This window comes from Myotis yumanensis, unplaced genomic scaffold (genome assembly GCF_028538775.1).
Source record: "Myotis yumanensis isolate MYYU_CA2020_CCGP unplaced genomic scaffold, mMyoYum1.0.hap1 SCAF_1, whole genome shotgun sequence".
Classification (NCBI taxonomy): domain Eukaryota; kingdom Metazoa; phylum Chordata; class Mammalia; order Chiroptera; family Vespertilionidae; genus Myotis; species Myotis yumanensis.
This window is the reverse complement of record NW_027223752.1, coordinates 135,355,798-135,378,041: the sequence shown is the minus strand read 5'-3', so window position 1 is coordinate 135,378,041 and position 22,244 is coordinate 135,355,798. Positions and strand designations below refer to the sequence as shown.

General features: G+C 58.5%; 1 protein-coding gene across 1 annotated transcript in view; it reads right to left on the bottom strand.

Annotated features, from left to right (window-relative positions):
* The window catches only part of LOC139015680 (cyclin-Y-like protein 1), a 79,409-nt gene extending 69,461 nt beyond the window's left edge, over positions 1 to 9,948 (bottom strand). The window contains exons 1-3 of the mRNA XM_070423465.1: positions 9,836 to 9,948; positions 9,299 to 9,478; positions 1,407 to 1,578 (exon numbers count right to left, since the gene is read on the bottom strand). Coding sequence (XP_070279566.1) covers positions 1,407 to 1,578; positions 9,299 to 9,478; positions 9,836 to 9,948 — 465 coding nt within the window. The remainder of the gene's footprint in view (positions 1 to 1,406; positions 1,579 to 9,298; positions 9,479 to 9,835) is intronic.
* Between the last annotated feature and the right edge of the window lie 12,296 nt (positions 9,949 to 22,244).

Here is a 22,244-nt window from a genome sequence, read left to right as displayed (position 1 = left end):
CCAAGAGCCCAGCTTTTTGATCACGATCAAGTGCTTGATCACGAGCTGCAGGCAAGGCAGCTCCTGGGTACTGGGGTGCTGCCTTGCCTGCGGCCCAGTTTTCCAATCATGAAAACGAACAAAGGCCACAGTCAAGGTGGCTGATGGGTCCTGGGGTGCCGCCTTGCCTGCGGTCCTGCTTTCAGATCTCAATCACGGGCCACAGGCAGGGCAGCATCTTTGTGCCCAGGGGCTGCCTTGCCTGGGGTCCTCTTTTCTGATCTCGATCTTAATCACAAGCCACAGGCAAGGTGGCTCCATGGTCTGAGGGGCACCCCTTGTCTGTGACCTGGCTTTCAAATCACTAGCACGGGCTGCAGGAAAGGCAGCTCCTGGGTCCCGGGGTTACGCCTTGCCTGTGGTCCTGCATTCCAATCTCAATCATGGGCCACAGGCAAGGCGGCTCCTGGGACCCGGGGTGCCCCCATGCCTGAGGCCAGGCTTTCAGATCAGGATCATGATAATGGGCCAGAGGCAAGGCGGCTCCTGGGTTCCAGTGTGCCGCCATGCCTGAGGCCGGCCCTGTGAGCATTATCACGATCACGGGCCCCCTTGGGTCCCGGGGTGCCCCCTTGCCTGTGGTCCTGCTTTTAAATCACGATCACAATCACTGCTGTAGGCAAGGCAGCTCCTGGGTCCCGGGGTGCCGCCTTGTCTGTGGTCCGGCTTTCAAATCACGATCATGGGCCACAGGGAAGATGGCAGATGGGTCCTGGGGTGCCGCCTTGCCTGTGGTCCTGCTTTCCTATCTCAATCACCAGATGCAGGCAAGGCTGAGGACCCAGGGTGTTGCCTTGCCTGCGGCCTTACTTTCTGATCATGATCGCAATCACAGGCCGCAGGCAAGGCGGCCCCTTTGTCCCGGGTTGTCACCTTGCCTGTGGTCCGGCTTTCAAATCACCATCATGGCCCACAGGCTAGGCGGCTCCTGGGATTCGGGGTGCCACCTTGCCTGTGGTCCGGCTTTCAGATCTCAATCATGGGAAGAGGGCAAGGCGGCTCCTGGGACCCAGGGTGTCGCCTTGCCTGCGGCCTTAATTTCCAATTACTATCACGATCACAATCACGTTCAGGGCTGCAGCCAAGGCATCTCCTGGGTCCCGGGTTGCCGACTTGCCCGTGGTCCTTCTTTCAAATCACAATCATGGGCCACAGGCAAGGTGACTCCTGGGACCCGGGGGGCCACCTTGCCTGTGGTCCGGCTTTCCTATCTCAATCACCGGATGCAGGAATGCTGGCTCCTGGGACACAGGGTGTTTCCTGGCCTGAGGCCTTACTTTCTGATCACTATTATAATCATGGGCTACAGGCAAGGTGGCCCCTTTGTCCCCGGTGCCACCTTGCCTGTGAGACAGCTTTCAAATCACTATCATGGCCCACAGGAATGGCAGTTCCCGGGACACAGGGTGCTGCATGGCCTTCGGCTCAGCTTTCTGATCATGATCATAATCACGGGCCACAGGCAAGATGGCTGATGGGTCCTTGGGTGCCGCCATGCCTGTGGACTTCTTAAGATCAAGATCAAGTTCACGATCATGGCTGCAGGCAAGGCAGTTCGTAGGTCTCGGGGTGCCGCCTTGCCTACGGCCCAGCTTTCAAATCTCGATCACAGTCCTCAGGCAAGACGGCTCCTGGGTCCCGGTGTGCCACCTTGGCTGTGGTCCTTCTTTCTGATTTCAATCACAGGACACAGTCAAGGCGGCTCCTGGGACACAGGGTGCTGCCTTGCCTGTGGCCTTAATTTCTAATTACTATCACGATCACATTCAGGATCACCCTGCAGGCAAGGCACCTCCTGGGTCCCGGGTTGCCGCCTTGCCTGTGGTCCGGCTTTCAAATCACGATCATGGGCCACAGGCAAGGCGGCTCCTGGGACACGGGGTGCCACCTTGCCTGTGGTCCAGCTTTCCTATCTCAATTCCCGGATGCAGGCAAGGCGGCTCCTGGGACCCAGAGTGTTGCCTTGCCAGCGGACTTACTTTCTGATCTTGATCACGATCACAGGACGCAGTCAAGGCGGCCCCTGTTCCCAGGTTGCAGCCTTGCCTGTGGTCTGGCTTTCAAATCACGATCATGGCCCTCAGGCATGGCGGTTCCTGGGACACAGCGTGCTGCCTAGCCTTCGGCTCAGCTTTCCAATCATGATCATAATCACGGGCCACAGTCAAGATTGCAGATGGGTCCTGGGGTGCGGCCTTGCCTGTGGTCCTGATTTCAGATCAAGATCAACATCACCATCATGGCTGAAGGCAAGGCATTTCAGAGGTCTCGGGTGCGGCCTTGCAGGTGGCCAGCTTTCAAATCATGATCACAGTTCTCAGGAAAGGCGGCTCCTGGGTCCCATTGAGCCACCATGGCTGTGGTCCGGCTTTCCTATCTCAATCACAGGACGCAGGCAAGGTGGCTCCTCGGACCCAGGATGTTGCCTTGCCTGAGGACTTAATTTTTAATCTTGATCACAATCACGGGCCTCAGGCAAGGCGGCCTCTTTTTCCTGGGGTGCCACCTTGCCTGTGGTCCTGCTTGAAATCATGATCATGGGCCACAGGCAAGGGGGCTCCTGGGACCCGGGGTGTCACCTTGCCTGTGATCCGGCATTCCGATCTCAATCACGGGACACAGGCAAGTCGGTTCTCTGGACCGAGGGTGCTGCCTTGCCTGCGGCCTTACTTTCAGATTACTATCACATTCATGATCACGATCACAGCTGCAGGCAAGGCACCTCCTGGGTTCCGCAGTGCCGCCTTGCCTGTGGTCTGGCTTTCAAATCACTATCATGGGCCACAGGCAAGGCGGCTCTTGGGACCCGGGGTGCTGCTTGGCCTTGGGCTCAGCTTTCTGATCGTGATCAAGAACCTGGGCCACAGGCAAGATGGCTGAGGATTCCTGGGGTGCCGCCTTGCCTGGGGTCCTGCTTTCAATCCTCCATCACAGGCTGCTTGCACACCGGATCCTGGGTCCTTGGATGCCACCATGCCTGAAGCGGGGCTTCAAAATCAAAATCATGGGCCACAGGCAAGGCCGCTCCAGGGTCCCGTTGTGCCACCATGCCTCAGGACACCCCTCTGAACATGATCATGATCACGGGTCCGCTTGGATCCCGGGGTGCCGACTTGCCTGTGGTCCTGCTTTCAGATCACGATCACGATCACGATCATGATCACAGCTGCAGGCAAGGCCGCTCCTGGGTCCTGGGGTGCCACCTTGCCTGTGGTCCAACTTTCAGATCTCAATCAGGGGCTGCAGGCAAGGCGGCTCCTGGGTCCTGGGATGCTGCCTTGCCTGAAGCATGGCTTCTCAATCACAACCTTGGGCCATAGGCAGGGTGGCTCCTGGGATCCGAGGTGCCGCCTTGACTGCGGCCCCTCTTTCATATCAAGGTCAGGATCATGGCTGCAGGCAAGGCAGCTCCTAAGTCCCGGGGTACCGCCTTGTCTGTGGTCTGACTTGAGGATCTCAATCACGGGACGCAAGTAAGGAGGCACCTGGGACCCAGACTGCTTCCTTGCCTGCAGCCTTAATTTCCGAGTACTATCATGATCACGATCATGATCATAGCTGCAGGCAAGGCACCTCCTGGGTCCCGGGGTGCCACCTTGCCTGTGGTCCTGTTTTCAGATCTCAATCACCGGCCGCAGGCACAGCGGATTCTGGGTCCATGGATGGCACCATGCCTGAAGCGTGACTTCTAAATCACAATCATGGGCCACAGGCAAGCCCGCTCCTGGGTCCCGTTGTGCCGCCGTGCCTGAGGACAGCCCTCTGAACAGGATCATGATCACGGGTCCAATTGGGTCCCGGGGTGCCGCCTTGTCTGTGGTCCTGCTTTTAAATCTCGATCAGGATCACGATCACGGCTGCAGGCAAGGCAGCTCCTGTGTCCAAAGGGCGCCACTTTGCCTGTGGTCCGACTTGAGGATCTCAATCACGGGACGCAGATAATGAGGCACCTGGGACCCAGACTGCTTCCTTGCCTGCAGCCTTAATATCTGAGTACTATAATGATCACGATCATGATCACGGCTGCAGGCAAGGCAGCTGCTGGGTCCATGTGTGCCGCCTTGTCTGTGGTCCGGCATTGAAATCACGATCATGGGCCACAGACAAGGCAGCTCCTGGGACCCGGGGTGTTGCCAGGCCTTGGGCTCATCTTCGGGATCGTGATCAAGATCCTGGGCCACAGGCAAGATGGCTGAGGATTCCTGGGGGCCACCTTGCCTGTGGTCCTGCTTTCAGAACTCAATCACGGGCCTCAGGCACACCGGATCCTGGTTCCTTGGATGCCACCATTGCTGAAGCGCGGCTTCTAAATCACAATCATGGGCCACAGGCAAGGCTGCTCCTGGGTCCCGTTGTGCCGCCGTGCCTGAGGACAGCCCTCTGAACATGATCATGATCACGGGTCCACTTGGGCCCCGGGGTGCCGCCTTGCCTGTGGTCCTGCTTTCAGATCACAATCACGATCACGATCATGATCACAGCCGCAGGCAAGGCCGCTCCTGGGTCCTGGGGTGCCACCTTGTCTGTGGTCCGACTTTCAAGTCAAGATCATGGGCCACAGGCAAGGCGGCTCCTGGGACCCGGGGTGCCTGCCTCCCGGCTTTCTGATTACAGTCATCATCATGGGCCAAAAGCAAGATGGCTCCTGTGTCCAGGGGTGCCACTTTGCCTTTGGTCCGACTTGTGGATCTCAATCACGGGACGCAGGTAAGGAGGCACCTGGGACCCACACTGCTGCCTTGCCTAAAGCCTTAATTTCCGAGTACTATCGTGATTACGATCAGGATCATGGCTGCAGGCAAGGCACCTCCTGGGTCCAGGGGTGCCACCTTGCCTGTGGTCCTGTTTTCAGATCTCAATCACCAGCCGCAGGCATGGCGGATCCTGGGTCCTTCGATGGCACCGTGCCTGAAACGAGGCTTCTAAATCACAATCATGGGCCACAGACAAGGCCAATCCTGGGTCCCGTTGTGCCGCGTGCCTGAGGACAGCCCCCTGAACATGATCATGATCATGGGTCCACTTGGGTCCCGGGGTGCGGCCTTGCCTGTGGTCCTGCTTTTAAATCTCGATCAAGATCACGATCACGGCTGCAGGCAAGGCAGCTCCAGGGTCCAGGGGTGCCGCCTTGTCTGTGGTCCAGCTTTGAAATTATGATCATGGGCCACAGGCAAGGCGGCTCCTAGAAAAAGGGTGCCACCTTCCCTGTGGCCTGTCCTTCTGATCTCAATCACGGGACGCAGGTGTGGTGGCTCCTGGGACCTAGGTGGATCCTGGGTCCTTGGATGCCACCATGCCTGAAGCGTGGCTTCTAAATCACAATCATGGGCGACAGGCAAGGCCGATCCTGGGTCCCGTTGTGCCGCCGTGCCTGAGGACAGCCCTCTGAACATGATCATGATCACGGGTCCACTTGGGTCCCGGGGTGCCGCCTTGCATGTAGTCCTGCTTTTAAATCTCGATCAGGATCACGATCACGGCTGCAGGCAAGGCAGCTCCTGGGTCCAGGGGTGCCGCCATTTCTGTGGTCCGGCTTTGAAATCATGATCATAGGCCACAGGCAAGGCCCTCCTGGGTCCCCTTGTTCCGCCATGCCTGAGGACAGCCCTCTGAACATGATCATGATCACGGGTCCACTTGGGTCCCGGGGTGCCGCCTTGTCTGTGGTCCTGCTTTTAAATCTCGATCAGGATCACGATCACGGCTGCAGGCAAGGCAGCTCCTGTGTCCAAAGGGCGCCACTTTGCCTGTGGTCCGACTTGAGGATCTCAATCACGGGACGCAGATAATGAGGCACCTGGGACCCAGACTGCTTCCTTGCCTGCAGCCTTAATATCTGAGTACTATAATGATCACGATCATGATCACGGCTGCAGGCAAGGCAGCTGCTGGGTCCATGTGTGCCGCCTTGTCTGTGGTCCGGCATTGAAATCACGATCATGGGCCACAGACAAGGCAGCTCCTGGGACCCGGGGTGTTGCCAGGCCTTGGGCTCATCTTCGGGTTCGTGATTAAGATCCTGGGCCACAGGCAAGATGGCTGAGGATTCCTGGGGGCCACCTTGCCTGTGGTCCGGCTTTCAGAACTCAATCACGGGCCTCAGGCACACCGGATCCTGGTTCCTTGGATGCCACCATTGCTGAAGCGCGGCTTCTAAATCACAATCATGGGCCACAGGCAAGGCTGCTCCTGGGTCCCGTTGTGCCGCGGTGACTGAGGACAGCCCTCTGAATATGATCATGATCACGGGTCCACTTGGGCCCCGGGGTGCCGCCTTGCCTGTGGTCCTGCTTTCAGATCACAATCACGATCACGATCATGATCACAGCCGCAGGCAAGGCCGCTCCTGGGTCCTGGGGTGCCACCTTGTCTGTGGTCCGACTTTCAAGTCAAGATCATGGGCCACAGGCAAGGCGGCTCCTGGGACCCGGGGTGCCTGCCTCCCGGCTTTCTGATTACAGTCATCATCATGGGCCAAAAGCAAGATGGCTCCTGTGTCCAGGGGTGCCACTTTGCCTGTGGTCCGACTTGTGGATCTCAATCACGGGACGCAGGTAAGGAGGCACCTGGGACCCACACTGCTGCCTTGCCTAAAGCCTTAATTTCCGAGTACTATCGTGATTACGATCAGGATCATGGCTGCAGGCAAGGCACCTCCTGGGTCCAGGGGTGCCACCTTGCCTGTGGTCCTGTTTTCAGATCTCAATCACCAGCCGCAGGCATGGCGGATCCTGGGTCCTTCGATGGCACCGTGCCTGAAACGAGGCTTCTAAATCACAATCATGGGCCACAGACAAGGCCAATCCTGGGTCCCGTTGTGCCGCGTGCCTGAGGACAGCCCCCTGAACATGATCATGATCATGGGTCCACTTGGGTCCCGGGGTGCGGCCTTGCCTGTGGTCCTGCTTTTAAATCTCGATCAAGATCACGATCACGGCTGCAGGCAAGGCAGCTCCAGGGTCCAGGGGTGCCGCCTTGTCTGTGGTCCAGCTTTGAAATTATGATCATGGGCCACAGGCAAGGCGGCTCCTAGAAAAAGGGTGCCACCTTCCCTGTGGCCTGTCCTTCTGATCTCAATCACGTGACGCAGGTGTGGTGGCTCCTGGGACCTAGGGGGATCCTGGGTCCTTGGATGCCACCATGCCTGAAGCGTGGCTTCTAAATCACAATCATGGGCGACAGGCAAGGCCGATCCTGGGTCCCGTTGTGCCGCCGTGCCTGAGGACAGCCCTCTGAACATGATCAAGATCACGGGTCCAATTGGGTCCCGGGGTGCCGCCTTGCATGTAGTCCTGCTTTTAAATCTCGATCAGGATCACGATCACGGCTGCAGGCAAGGCAGCTCCTGGGTCCAGGGGTGCCGCCATTTCTGTGGTCCGGCTTTGAAATCATGATCATAGGCCACAGGCAAGGCCCCTCCTGGGTCCCCTTGTTCCGCCATACCTGAGGACAGCCCTCTGAACATGATCATGATCACGGGTCCACTTGGGTCCCGGGGTGTAGCCTTGCCTGTGGTCCTGCTTTTAAATCTCGATCAGGATCACAATCACGGTTGCAGGCAAGGCAGCTCCAGGGTCCAGGGGTGCCTCCTTGTCTGTGGTCCAGCTTTGAAATCATGATCATGGGCCACAGGCATGGCGGCTCCTAGAAACCAGGGTGCCACCTTCCCTGTGGTCTGTCCTTCTGATCTCAATCACGGGACGCAGGTGTGGCGGCTCCTGGGACCTAGGGTGCTGCCTTGCCTGCGGCCTTAATTTCCGAATACTATCACGATCAGGATCAAGATCACGGCTGCAGGAAAGGCAGCTCCTGCGTCCAGGGGTGCCGCCTTGTCTGTGGTCCGGCTTTGAAATCACGATCATGGGCCACAGGCAAGGCGGCTCCCGGGACCCGGGGTGCTGCCTGGCCTTGGGCTCATCTTCCTAATCGTGATCATGATCCTTGGCTACAGGCAAGATGGCTGATGATTCCTGGGGTGCCGCCTTGCTGTGGTCCTGCTTTCAGAACTCAATCACAGGCGTCAGGCACACCAGATCCTGGGTCATTGGATGCCACCATGCCTGAAGCGCAGCTTCTAAATCACAATCATGGGCCACAGGCAAGCCCGCTCCTGGGTACCGTTGTGCAGCCGTGTCTGAGGACAGCCCTCTGAACAGGATCATGATCACGGGTCCACTTGGGTCCCGGGGTTCCGCCTTGTATGTGGTCCTGCTTTTAAATCTCGATCAGGATCATGATCACGGCTGCAGGCAAGGCAGCTCCTGGGTCCAAGGGTGCCGCCTTGTCTGTGGTCCGGCTTTGAATTCACGATCATGGGCCACAGTCAAAGCGTCTCCGGGGACCTAGTTTGCTGCCTGGCCTTGGGCTAATCTTCCTGATCGTGATCATGATCCTGGGCCACAGGCAAGATGGCTGATGATTCCTGCGGTGACACCTTGCCTGTGGTCCTCCTTTCAGACCTCAATCACAGGCGGAAGGCACACAGGATCCTGGGTCCGTGGATGCCACCATGCCTGAAGCATGGCTTCTAAATCACAATCATGGGCCACAGGCAAGGCCGCTCCTGGGTCCCGTTGTGCTGCCATGCCTGAGGACAGCCCTGTGAACAGGATCATGATCACGGGTCCACTTGGGTCCTGGGGTGCCGCCTTGCATGTGGTCCTGCTTTTAAATCTCTATCATGATCACGATCAAGGCTGCAGGCAAGGCAGCTCCTGGGACCAGGGGTGCCGCCTTCTCTGTGGTCCGACTTTCAAGTCAAGATCAAGGGCCACATGCAAGGCGACTCCTGGGACCAGGGGTGCTGCCTGGCCTTGGGCTCAGCTTCCTGATCGTGATCAAGATTTTGGGCCACAGGCAAGATGGCTGATGATTCCTGGGGTGCCGCCTTGCCTGTGGTCCTGCTTTCAGACCTCAATCACGGGCCGCAGGCACACCGGATCCTGGGCCCTTGTATGCCACCATGCCTGAAACTCGGCTTCTAAATCACAATCATGGGCCACAGGCAAGGCCGCTCCTGGGTCCCGTTGGGCCGCTGTGCCTGAGAACAGCCCTCTGAACATGATCATGATCACGGGTCCACTTGGGTCCTGGGGTGCCGCCTTGCCTGTGGTCCTGCTTTTTAATCTCGATCAGGATCACGATCATGGCTGCAGGCAAGGCAGCTCCTGGGTTCACGGGTGCCGCCTTGTCTGTGGTCCGGCTTTCAAATCACCATCATGGACCAAAGGAAGGAGGCTCCTGGGACCCAGGGTGCTACCTGGCATTGGGCTCAGCTTTCTGATCGTGATCATGATCCTTGGCCACAGGCAAGATGTTGATGATTCCTGGGGTGCCGCCTTGCCTGTGGTCCTGCTTATAAATCTCAAACAGGATCATGATCACGGCTCCAGGAAAGGCAGCTCCTGGGTCCAGGAGTGCCGCCTTGTCTGTGATCCCGCTTTCAAATCACGATCATGGGCCCCAGGCAAGGCGGCTCCTGGGACCCGGGGTGCTGCCTGGCCTTGGGCTCAGCTTCCTGATCGTGATCAAGATTTTGGGCCACAGGCAAGATGGCTGATGATTCCTGGGGTGCCGCCTTGCCTGTGGTCCTGCTTTCAGTCCTCAATCACAGTCGGCTTGCGCACGGGATCCTGGGTCCTCGGATGCCACCATGCCTGAAGCGCGGCTTATAAATCACAATCATGGGCCACAGGCAAGGCCTCTCCTGGGTCCCGTTGTGCCGCAGTGCCTGAGGACAGCCCTCTGAACATGATCATGATCCCGGGTCCACTTGGGTCCCGGGGTGCCGCCTTGCCTGTGGTCCTGCTTTTTAATCTCGATCAGGATCACGATCATGGCTGCAGGCAAGGCCGCTCCTGGCTTGCGGGGTTGCGCCTTGTCTGTGGTCTGACTTTCAATTAAGATCATGGGCCAAAGACAAGGCGGCTCCTGGGGCCCGGAGTGCCTGCATCCCGGCTTTCTGATTACAGTCATCATCATGGGCCACAAGCAAGCTGGCTCCTGTGTCCAGGGGTGCCACTTTGCCTGTGGTCTGGCTTGAGGATCTCAATCACGGGACAGAGGTTAGGCGGCACCTGGGACCCAGACTGCTGCCTTGCCTGTCGCCTTAATTTCCGAGTACTATCATGATCACGATCATGATCATGGCTGCAGGCAAGGCACCTCCTTGGTCCCGGGGTGCCACCTTGCCTGTGGTCCTGTTTTCAGATCTCAATCACCGGCCGAAGGCACGGCGGATCCTGGGTCCTTGGATGCCACCATGCCTGAAGCTAGGATTCTAAATCACAATCATGGGCAACAGGGAAAGACGCTCCTGGGTCCTGTTGTGCCGCCATGCCTGAGGACAGCCCTCTGAACATGATAATGATCACGGGTCCACTTGGGTCCCCGGGTGCCGCCTTGCCTGTGGTCCTGCTTTTAAATCTCGATCTGGATCACGATCTTGGCTGCAGGCAAGGCATCTCCTGGGTTCAAGGGTGCCGCCTTGTCTATGGTCCGGCTTTCAAATCACCATCATGGACCACAGGCAAGGAGGCTCCTGGGACCCAGGTTGCTCCCTGGCCTTGGGCTCAGCTTTCTGATCATGATCATGATCCTGGGCCACAGGCAACATGGCTGATGATTCCTGGGGTGCCGCCTTGCCTGTTGTCCTGCTTTCAGACCTCAATCACGGGCCGCAGGCACAGCGGATCCTGGGTCCTTGGATGCCACCATGCCTGAAGCGCGGCTTCTAAATCACAATCATGGGCCACAGGCAATGCCGCTCCTGGGTCCCGTTGTGCCCCCGTGCCTGAGGACAGCCCTCTGAACATGATCATGATCACAGGTCCACTTGGGTCCCGGGGTGCCGCCTTGCCTGTGGTCCTGGTTTTAAATCTCGATCTGGATCACGATCATGGCTGCAGGCAAGGCAGCTCCTGGGTCCCTTGGTGCCGCCTTGTCAGTGGTCCGGCTTTCAAATCACGATCATGGGCCCCAGGCAAGGCGGCTCCCGGGACCCGGGGTGCTGCCTGGCCTTGGGCTCAGCTTCCTGATCGTGATCATGATCCTGGGCCACAGGCAAGATGGCTGATGATTCCTGGGGTGCCGCCTTGCCTGTGGTCCTGCTTTTAAATATCAATCAGGATCATGATCACGGCTGCAGGAAAGGCAGCTCCTGGGTCCAGAGGTGCCGCCTTGTCTGTGGTCCAGCTTTCAAATCACGATCATGGGCAACAGGCAAGGCGGTTCCTGGGACCCGGGGTGCTGCCTGGCCTTGGGCTCAGCTTCCTGATGGTGATCATGATCCTGGGCCACAGGCAAGATGGCTGATGATTCCTGGGGTGCCGCCTTGCCTGTGGTCCTGCTTTCAGACCTCAATCACGGGCCGCAGGCACACCGGATCCTGGGCCCTTGTATGCCACCATGCCTGAAACTCGGCTTCTAAATCACAATCATGGGCCACAGGCAAGGCCGCTCCTGGGTCCCGTTGGGCCGCCGTGCCTGAGAACAGCCCTCTGAACATGATCATGATCACGGGTCCACTTGGGTCCCGGGGTGCAGCCTTGCCTGTGGTCCTGCTTTTTAATCTCGATCAGGATCACGATCATGGCTGCAGGCAAGGCAGCTCCTGGGTTGCGGGGTTGCGCCTTGTCTGTGGTCCGACTTTCAATTAAGATCATGGGACAAAGGCAAGGCGGCTCCTGGGACCCGGGGTGCCTGCATCCCGGCTTTCTGATTACAGTCATCATCATGGGCCACAAGCAAGCTGGCTCCTGTGTCCAGGGGTGCCACTTTGCCTGTGGTCTGGCTTGAGGATCTCAATCACGGGACAGAGGTTAGGCGGCACCAGGGACCCAGACTGCTGCCTTGCCTGTTGCCTTAATTTCCGAGTACTATCATGATCACGAACATGATCATGGCTGCAGGCAAGGCACCTCCTTGGTCCGGGGGTGCCACCTTGCCTGTGGTCCTGTTTTCAGATCTCAATCACCGGCCGAAGGCACGGCGGATCCTGGGTCCTTGGATGCCACCATGCCTGAAGCGAGGATTCTAAATCACAATCATGGGCCACAGGGAAAGCCGCTCCTGGGTCCGGTTTTGCCGCCGTGCCTCAGGACAGCCCTGTGAATATGATCATGATCACGGGTCCACTTGGGTCCTGGGGTGCCGCCTTGCCTGTGGTTCTGCTTTTAAATCTCGATCTGGATCACAATCATGGCTGCAGGTAAGGCATCTCCTGGGTTCACGGGTGCCGCCTTGTCTGTGGTCCGGCTTTCAAACCACCATCATGGACCACAGGAAGGAGGCTCCTGGGACCCAGGGTGCTGCCTGGCATTGGGCTCAGCTTTCTGATCGTGATCATGATCCTTGGCCACAGGCAAGATGTTGATGATTCCTGGGGTGCCGCCTTGCCTGTGGTCCTGCTTATAAATCTCAAACAGGATCATGATCACGGCTCCAGGAAAGGCAGCTCCTGGGTCCAGGGGTGCCGCCTTGTCTGTGATACCGCTTTCAAATCACGATCATGGGCCCCAGGCAAGGCGGCTCCTGGGACCCGGGGTGCTGCCTGGCCTTGGGCTCAGCTTCCTGATCGTGATCAAGATTTTGGGCTCAGGCAAGATGCCTGATGATTCCTGGGGTGCCGCCTTGCCTGTTGTCCTGCTTTCAGACCTCAATCACGGGCCGCAGGCACAGCGGATCCTGGGTCCTTGGATGCCACCATGCCTGAAGCGCGGCTACAAAATCACAATCATGGGCCACAGGCAATGCCGCTCCTGGGTCCCGTTGTGCCCCCGTGCCTGAGGACAGCCCTCTGAACATGATCATGATCACAGGTCCACTTGGGTCCCGGGGTGCCGCCTTGCCTGTGGTCCTGGTTTTAAATCTCGATCTGGATCACGATCATGGCTGCAGGCAAGGCAGCTCCTGGGTCCCTTGGTGCCGCCTTGTCAGTGGTCCGGCTTTCAAATCACAATCATGGGCCTCAGGCAAGGCGGCTCCCCGGACCCGGGGTGCTGCCTGGCCTGGGGCTCAGCTTCCTGATCGTGATCATGATCCTGGGCCACAGGCAAGATGGCTGATGATTCCTGGGGTGCCGCCTTGCCTGTGGTCCTGCTTTCAGTCCTCAATCACAGTCGGCTTGCGCACGGGATCCTGGGTCCTCGGATGCCACCATGCCTGAAGCGCGGCTTATAAATCACAATCATGGGCCACAGGCAAGGCCTCTCCTGGGTCCCGTTGTGCCGCAGTGCCTGAGGACAGCCCTCTGAACATGATCATGATCCCGGGTCCACTTGGGTCCCGGGGTGCCGCCTTGCCTGTGGTCCTGCTTTTTAATCTCGATCAGGATCACGATCATGGCTGCAGGCAAGGCCGCTCCTGGCTTGCGGGGTTGCGCCTTGTCTGTGGTCTGACTTTCAATTAAGATCATGGGCCAAAGACAAGGCGGCTCCTGGGGCCCGGGGTGCCTGCATCCCGGCTTTCTGATTACAGTCATCATCATGGGCCACAAGCAAGCTGGCTCCTGTGTCCAGGGGTGCCACTTTGCCTGTGGTCTGGCTTGAGGATCTCAATCACGGGACAGAGGTTAGGCGGCACCTGGGACCCAGACTGCTGCCTTGCCTGTCGCCTTAATTTCCGAGTACTATCATGATCACGATCATGATCATGGCTGCAGGCAAGGCACCTCCTTGGTCCCGGGGTGCCACCTTGCCTGTGGTCCTGTTTTCAGATCTCAATCACCGGCCGAAGGCACGGCGGATCCTGGGTCCTTGGATGCCACCATGCCTGAAGCTAGGATTCTAAATCACAATCATGGGCAACAGGGAAAGACGCTCCTGGGTCCTGTTGTGCCGCCATGCCTGAGGACAGCCCTCTGAACATGATAATGATCACGGGTCCACTTGGGTCCCCGGGTGCCGCCTTGCCTGTGGTCCTGCTTTTAAATCTCGATCTGGATCACGATCTTGGCTGCAGGCAAGGCATCTCCTGGGTTCAAGGGTGCCGCCTTGTCTATGGTCCGGCTTTCAAATCACCATCATGGACCACAGGCAAGGAGGCTCCTGGGACCCAGGTTGCTCCCTGGCCTTGGGCTCAGCTTTCTGATCATGATCATGATCCTGGGCCACAGGCAACATGGCTGATGATTCCTGGGGTGCCGCCTTGCCTGTTGTCCTGCTTTCAGACCTCAATCACGGGCCGCAGGCACAGCGGATCCTGGGTCCTTGGATGCCACCATGCCTGAAGCGCGGCTTCTAAATCACAATCATGGGCCACAGGCAATGCCGCTCCTGGGTCCCGTTGTGCCCCCGTGCCTGAGGACAGCCCTCTGAACATGATCATGATCACAGGTCCACTTGGGTCCCGGGGTGCCGCCTTGCCTGTGGTCCTGGTTTTAAATCTCGATCTGGATCACGATCATGGCTGCAGGCAAGGCAGCTCCTGGGTCCCTTGGTGCCGCCTTGTCAGTGGTCCGGCTTTCAAATCACGATCATGGGCCCCAGGCAAGGCGGCTCCCGGGACCCGGGGTGCTGCCTGGCCTTGGGCTCAGCTTCCTGATCGTGATCATGATCCTGGGCCACAGGCAAGATGGCTGATGATTCCTGGGGTGCCGCCTTGCCTGTGGTCCTGCTTTTAAATATCAATCAGGATCATGATCACGGCTGCAGGAAAGGCAGCTCCTGGGTCCAGAGGTGCCGCCTTGTCTGTGGTCCAGCTTTCAAATCACGATCATGGGCAACAGGCAAGGCGGTTCCTGGGACCCGGGGTGCTGCCTGGCCTTGGGCTCAGCTTCCTGATGGTGATCATGATCCTGGGCCACAGGCAAGATGGCTGATGATTCCTGGGGTGCCGCCTTGCCTGTGGTCCTGCTTTCAGACCTCAATCACGGGCCGCAGGCACACCGGATCCTGGGCCCTTGTATGCCACCATGCCTGAAACTCGGCTTCTAAATCACAATCATGGGCCACAGGCAAGGCCGCTCCTGGGTCCCGTTGGGCCGCCGTGCCTGAGAACAGCCCTCTGAACATGATCATGATCACGGGTCCACTTGGGTCCCGGGGTGCAGCCTTGCCTGTGGTCCTGCTTTTTAATCTCGATCAGGATCACGATCATGGCTGCAGGCAAGGCAGCTCCTGGGTTGCGGGGTTGCGCCTTGTCTGTGGTCCGACTTTCAATTAAGATCATGGGACAAAGGCAAGGCGGCTCCTGGGACCCGGGGTGCCTGCATCCCGGCTTTCTGATTACAGTCATCATCATGGGCCACAAGCAAGCTGGCTCCTGTGTCCAGGGGTGCCACTTTGCCTGTGGTCTGGCTTGAGGATCTCAATCACGGGACAGAGGTTAGGCGGCACCAGGGACCCAGACTGCTGCCTTGCCTGTTGCCTTAATTTCCGAGTACTATCATGATCACGAACATGATCATGGCTGCAGGCAAGGCACCTCCTTGGTCCGGGGGTGCCACCTTGCCTGTGGTCCTGTTTTCAGATCTCAATCACCGGCCGAAGGCACGGCGGATCCTGGGTCCTTGGATGCCACCATGCCTGAAGCGAGGATTCTAAATCACAATCATGGGCCACAGGGAAAGCCGCTCCTGGGTCCGGTTTTGCCGCCGTGCCTCAGGACAGCCCTGTGAATATGATCATGATCACGGGTCCACTTGGGTCCTGGGGTGCCGCCTTGCCTGTGGTTCTGCTTTTAAATCTCGATCTGGATCACAATCATGGCTGCAGGTAAGGCATCTCCTGGGTTCACGGGTGCCGCCTTGTCTGTGGTCCGGCTTTCAAACCACCATCATGGACCACAGGAAGGAGGCTCCTGGGACCCAGGGTGCTGCCTGGCATTGGGCTCAGCTTTCTGATCGTGATCATGATCCTTGGCCACAGGCAAGATGTTGATGATTCCTGGGGTGCCGCCTTGCCTGTGGTCCTGCTTATAAATCTCAAACAGGATCATGATCACGGCTCCAGGAAAGGCAGCTCCTGGGTCCAGGGGTGCCGCCTTGTCTGTGATACCGCTTTCAAATCACGATCATGGGCCCCAGGCAAGGCGGCTCCTGGGACCCGGGGTGCTGCCTGGCCTTGGGCTCAGCTTCCTGATCGTGATCAAGATTTTGGGCTCAGGCAAGATGCCTGATGATTCCTGGGGTGCCGCCTTGCCTGTTGTCCTGCTTTCAGACCTCAATCACGGGCCGCAGGCACAGCGGATCCTGGGTCCTTGGATGCCACCATGCCTGAAGCGCGGCTACAAAATCACAATCATGGGCCACAGGCAATGCCGCTCCTGGGTCCCGTTGTGCCCCCGTGCCTGAGGACAGCCCTCTGAACATGATCATGATCACAGGTCCACTTGGGTCCCGGGGTGCCGCCTTGCCTGTGGTCCTGGTTTTAAATCTCGATCTGGATCACGATCATGGCTGCAGGCAAGGCAGCTCCTGGGTCCCTTGGTGCCGCCTTGTCAGTGGTCCGGCTTTCAAATCACAATCATGGGCCTCAGGCAAGGCGGCTCCCCGGACCCGGGGTGCTGCCTGGCCTGGGGCTCAGCTTCCTGATCGTGATCATGATCCTGGGCCACAGGCAAGATGGCTGATGATTCCTGGGGTGCCGCCTTGCCTGTGGTCCTGCTTTCAGTCCTCAATCACAGTCGGCTTGCGCACGGGATCCTGGGTCCTCGGATGCCACCATGCCTGAAGCGCGGCTTATAAATCACAATCATGGGCCACAGGCAAGGCCTCTCCTGGGTCCCGTTGTGCCGCAGTGCCTGAGGACAGCCCTCTGAACATGATCATGATCCCGGGTCCACTTGGGTCCCGGGGTGCCGCCTTGCCTGTGGTCCTGCTTTTTAATCTCGATCAGGATCACGATCATGGCTGCAGGCAAGGCCGCTCCTGGCTTGCGGGGTTGCGCCTTGTCTGTGGTCTGACTTTCAATTAAGATCATGGGCCAAAGACAAGGCGGCTCCTGGGGCCCGGGGTGCCTGCATCCCGGCTTTCTGATTACAGTCATCATCATGGGCCACAAGCAAGCTGGCTCCTGTGTCCAGGGGTGCCACTTTGCCTGTGGTCTGGCTTGAGGATCTCAATCACGGGACAGAGGTTAGGCGGCACCTGGGACCCAGACTGCTGCCTTGCCTGTCGCCTTAATTTCCGAGTACTATCATGATCACGATCATGATCATGGCTGCAGGCAAGGCACCTCCTTGGTCCCGGGGTGCCACCTTGCCTGTGGTCCTGTTTTCAGATCTCAATCACCGGCCGAAGGCACGGCGGATCCTGGGTCCTTGGATGCCACCATGCCTGAAGCTAGGATTCTAAATCACAATCATGGGCAACAGGGAAAGACGCTCCTGGGTCCTGTTGTGCCGCCATGCCTGAGGACAGCCCTCTGAACATGATAATGATCACGGGTCCACTTGGGTCCCCGGGTGCCGCCTTGCCTGTGGTCCTGCTTTTAAATCTCGATCTGGATCACGATCTTGGCTGCAGGCAAGGCATCTCCTGGGTTCAAGGGTGCCGCCTTGTCTATGGTCCGGCTTTCAAATCACCATCATGGACCACAGGCAAGGAGGCTCCTGGGACCCAGGTTGCTCCCTGGCCTTGGGCTCAGCTTTCTGATCATGATCATGATCCTGGGCCACAGGCAACATGGCTGATGATTCCTGGGGTGCCGCCTTGCCTGTTGTCCTGCTTTCAGACCTCAATCACGGGCCGCAGGCACAGCGGATCCTGGGTCCTTGGATGCCACCATGCCTGAAGCGCGGCTTCTAAATCACAATCATGGGCCACAGGCAATGCCGCTCCTGGGTCCCGTTGTGCCCCCGTGCCTGAGGACAGCCCTCTGAACATGATCATGATCACAGGTCCACTTGGGTCCCGGGGTGCCGCCTTGCCTGTGGTCCTGGTTTTAAATCTCGATCTGGATCACGATCATGGCTGCAGGCAAGGCAGCTCCTGGGTCCCTTGGTGCCGCCTTGTCAGTGGTCCGGCTTTCAAATCACGATCATGGGCCCCAGGCAAGGCGGCTCCCGGGACCCGGGGTGCTGCCTGGCCTTGGGCTCAGCTTCCTGATCGTGATCATGATCCTGGGCCACAGGCAAGATGGCTGATGATTCCTGGGGTGCCGCCTTGCCTGTGGTCCTGCTTTTAAATATCAATCAGGATCATGATCACGGCTGCAGGAAAGGCAGCTCCTGGGTCCAGAGGTGCCGCCTTGTCTGTGGTCCAGCTTTCAAATCACGATCATGGGCAACAGGCAAGGCGGTTCCTGGGACCCGGGGTGCTGCCTGGCCTTGGGCTCAGCTTCCTGATGGTGATCATGATCCTGGGCCACAGGCAAGATGGCTGATGATTCCTGGGGTGCCGCCTTGCCTGTGGTCCTGCTTTCAGACCTCAATCACGGGCCGCAGGCACACCGGATCCTGGGCCCTTGTATGCCACCATGCCTGAAACTCGGCTTCTAAATCACAATCATGGGCCACAGGCAAGGCCGCTCCTGGGTCCCGTTGGGCCGCCGTGCCTGAGAACAGCCCTCTGAACATGATCATGATCACGGGTCCACTTGGGTCCCGGGGTGCAGCCTTGCCTGTGGTCCTGCTTTTTAATCTCGATCAGGATCACGATCATGGCTGCAGGCAAGGCAGCTCCTGGGTTGCGGGGTTGCGCCTTGTCTGTGGTCCGACTTTCAATTAAGATCATGGGACAAAGGCAAGGCGGCTCCTGGGACCCGGGGTGCCTGCATCCCGGCTTTCTGATTACAGTCATCATCATGGGCCACAAGCAAGCTGGCTCCTGTGTCCAGGGGTGCCACTTTGCCTGTGGTCTGGCTTGAGGATCTCAATCACGGGACAGAGGTTAGGCGGCACCAGGGACCCAGACTGCTGCCTTGCCTGTTGCCTTAATTTCCGAGTACTATCATGATCACGAACATGATCATGGCTGCAGGCAAGGCACCTCCTTGGTCCGGGGGTGCCACCTTGCCTGTGGTCCTGTTTTCAGATCTCAATCACCGGCCGAAGGCACGGCGGATCCTGGGTCCTTGGATGCCACCATGCCTGAAGCGAGGATTCTAAATCACAATCATGGGCCACAGGGAAAGCCGCTCCTGGGTCCGGTTTTGCCGCCGTGCCTCAGGACAGCCCTGTGAATATGATCATGATCACGGGTCCACTTGGGTCCTGGGGTGCCGCCTTGCCTGTGGTTCTGCTTTTAAATCTCGATCTGGATCACAATCATGGCTGCAGGTAAGGCATCTCCTGGGTTCACGGGTGCCGCCTTGTCTGTGGTCCGGCTTTCAAACCACCATCATGGACCACAGGAAGGAGGCTCCTGGGACCCAGGGTGCTGCCTGGCATTGGGCTCAGCTTTCTGATCGTGATCATGATCCTTGGCCACAGGCAAGATGTTGATGATTCCTGGGGTGCCGCCTTGCCTGTGGTCCTGCTTATAAATCTCAAACAGGATCATGATCACGGCTCCAGGAAAGGCAGCTCCTGGGTCCAGGGGTGCCGCCTTGTCTGTGATACCGCTTTCAAATCACGATCATGGGCCCCAGGCAAGGCGGCTCCTGGGACCCGGGGTGCTGCCTGGCCTTGGGCTCAGCTTCCTGATCGTGATCAAGATTTTGGGCTCAGGCAAGATGCCTGATGATTCCTGGGGTGCCGCCTTGCCTGTTGTCCTGCTTTCAGACCTCAATCACGGGCCGCAGGCACAGCGGATCCTGGGTCCTTGGATGCCACCATGCCTGAAGCGCGGCTACAAAATCACAATCATGGGCCACAGGCAATGCCGCTCCTGGGTCCCGTTGTGCCCCCGTGCCTGAGGACAGCCCTCTGAACATGATCATGATCACAGGTCCACTTGGGTCCCGGGGTGCCGCCTTGCCTGTGGTCCTGGTTTTAAATCTCGATCTGGATCACGATCATGGCTGCAGGCAAGGCAGCTCCTGGGTCCCTTGGTGCCGCCTTGTCAGTGGTCCGGCTTTCAAATCACAATCATGGGCCTCAGGCAAGGCGGCTCCCCGGACCCGGGGTGCTGCCTGGCCTGGGGCTCAGCTTCCTGATCGTGATCATGATCCTGGGCCACAGGCAAGATGGCTGATGATTCCTGGGGTGCCGCCTTGCCTGTGGTCCTGCTTTCAGTCCTCAATCACAGTCGGCTTGCGCACGGGATCCTGGGTCCTCGGATGCCACCATGCCTGAAGCGCGGCTTATAAATCACAATCATGGGCCACAGGCAAGGCCTCTCCTGGGTCCCGTTGTGCCGCAGTGCCTGAGGACAGCCCTCTGAACATGATCATGATCCCGGGTCCACTTGGGTCCCGGGGTGCCGCCTTGCCTGTGGTCCTGCTTTTTAATCTCGATCAGGATCACGATCATGGCTGCAGGCAAGGCCGCTCCTGGCTTGCGGGGTTGCGCCTTGTCTGTGGTCTGACTTTCAATTAAGATCATGGGCCAAAGACAAGGCGGCTCCTGGGGCCCGGGGTGCCTGCATCCCGGCTTTCTGATTACAGTCATCATCATGGGCCACAAGCAAGCTGGCTCCTGTGTCCAGGGGTGCCACTTTGCCTGTGGTCTGGCTTGAGGATCTCAATCACGGGACAGAGGTTAGGCGGCACCTGGGACCCAGACTGCTGCCTTGCCTGTCGCCTTAATTTCCGAGTACTATCATGATCACGATCATGATCATGGCTGCAGGCAAGGCACCTCCTTGGTCCCGGGGTGCCACCTTGCCTGTGGTCCTGTTTTCAGATCTCAATCACCGGCCGAAGGCACGGCGGATCCTGGGTCCTTGGATGCCACCATGCCTGAAGCTAGGATTCTAAATCACAATCATGGGCAACAGGGAAAGACGCTCCTGGGTCCTGTTGTGCCGCCATGCCTGAGGACAGCCCTCTGAACATGATAATGATCACGGGTCCACTTGGGTCCCCGGGTGCCGCCTTGCCTGTGGTCCTGCTTTTAAATCTCGATCTGGATCACGATCTTGGCTGCAGGCAAGGCATCTCCTGGGTTCAAGGGTGCCGCCTTGTCTATGGTCCGGCTTTCAAATCACCATCATGGACCACAGGCAAGGAGGCTCCTGGGACCCAGGTTGCTCCCTGGCCTTGGGCTCAGCTTTCTGATCATGATCATGATCCTGGGCCACAGGCAACATGGCTGATGATTCCTGGGGTGCCGCCTTGCCTGTTGTCCTGCTTTCAGACCTCAATCACGGGCCGCAGGCACAGCGGATCCTGGGTCCTTGGATGCCACCATGCCTGAAGCGCGGCTTCTAAATCACAATCATGGGCCACAGGCAATGCCGCTCCTGGGTCCCGTTGTGCCCCCGTGCCTGAGGACAGCCCTCTGAACATGATCATGATCACAGGTCCACTTGGGTCCCGGGGTGCCGCCTTGCCTGTGGTCCTGGTTTTAAATCTCGATCTGGATCACGATCATGGCTGCAGGCAAGGCAGCTCCTGGGTCCCTTGGTGCCGCCTTGTCAGTGGTCCGGCTTTCAAATCACGATCATGGGCCCCAGGCAAGGCGGCTCCTGGGACCCGGGGTGCTGCCTGGCCTTGGGCTCAGCTTCCTGATGGTGATCATGATCCTGGGCCACAGGCAAGATGGCTGATGATTCCTGGGGTGCCGCCTTGCCTGTGGTCCTGCTTTCAGACCTCAATCACGGGCCGCAGGCACACCGGATCCTGGGCCCTTGTATGCCACCATGCCTGAAACTCGGCTTCTAAATCACAATCATGGGCCACAGGCAAGGCCGCTCCTGGGTCCCGTTGGGCCGCCGTGCCTGAGAACAGCCCTCTGAACATGATCATGATCACGGGTCCACTTGGGTCCCGGGGTGCAGCCTTGCCTGTGGTCCTGCTTTTTAATCTCGATCAGGATCACGATCATGGCTGCAGGCAAGGCAGCTCCTGGGTTGCGGGGTTGCGCCTTGTCTGTGGTCCGACTTTCAATTAAGATCATGGGACAAAGGCAAGGCGGCTCCTGGGACCCGGGGTGCCTGCATCCCGGCTTTCTGATTACAGTCATCATCATGGGCCACAAGCAAGCTGGCTCCTGTGTCCAGGGGTGCCACTTTGCCTGTGGTCTGGCTTGAGGATCTCAATCACGGGACAGAGGTTAGGCGGCACCAGGGACCCAGACTGCTGCCTTGCCTGTTGCCTTAATTTCCGAGTACTATCATGATCACGAACATGATCATGGCTGCAGGCAAGGCACCTCCTTGGTCC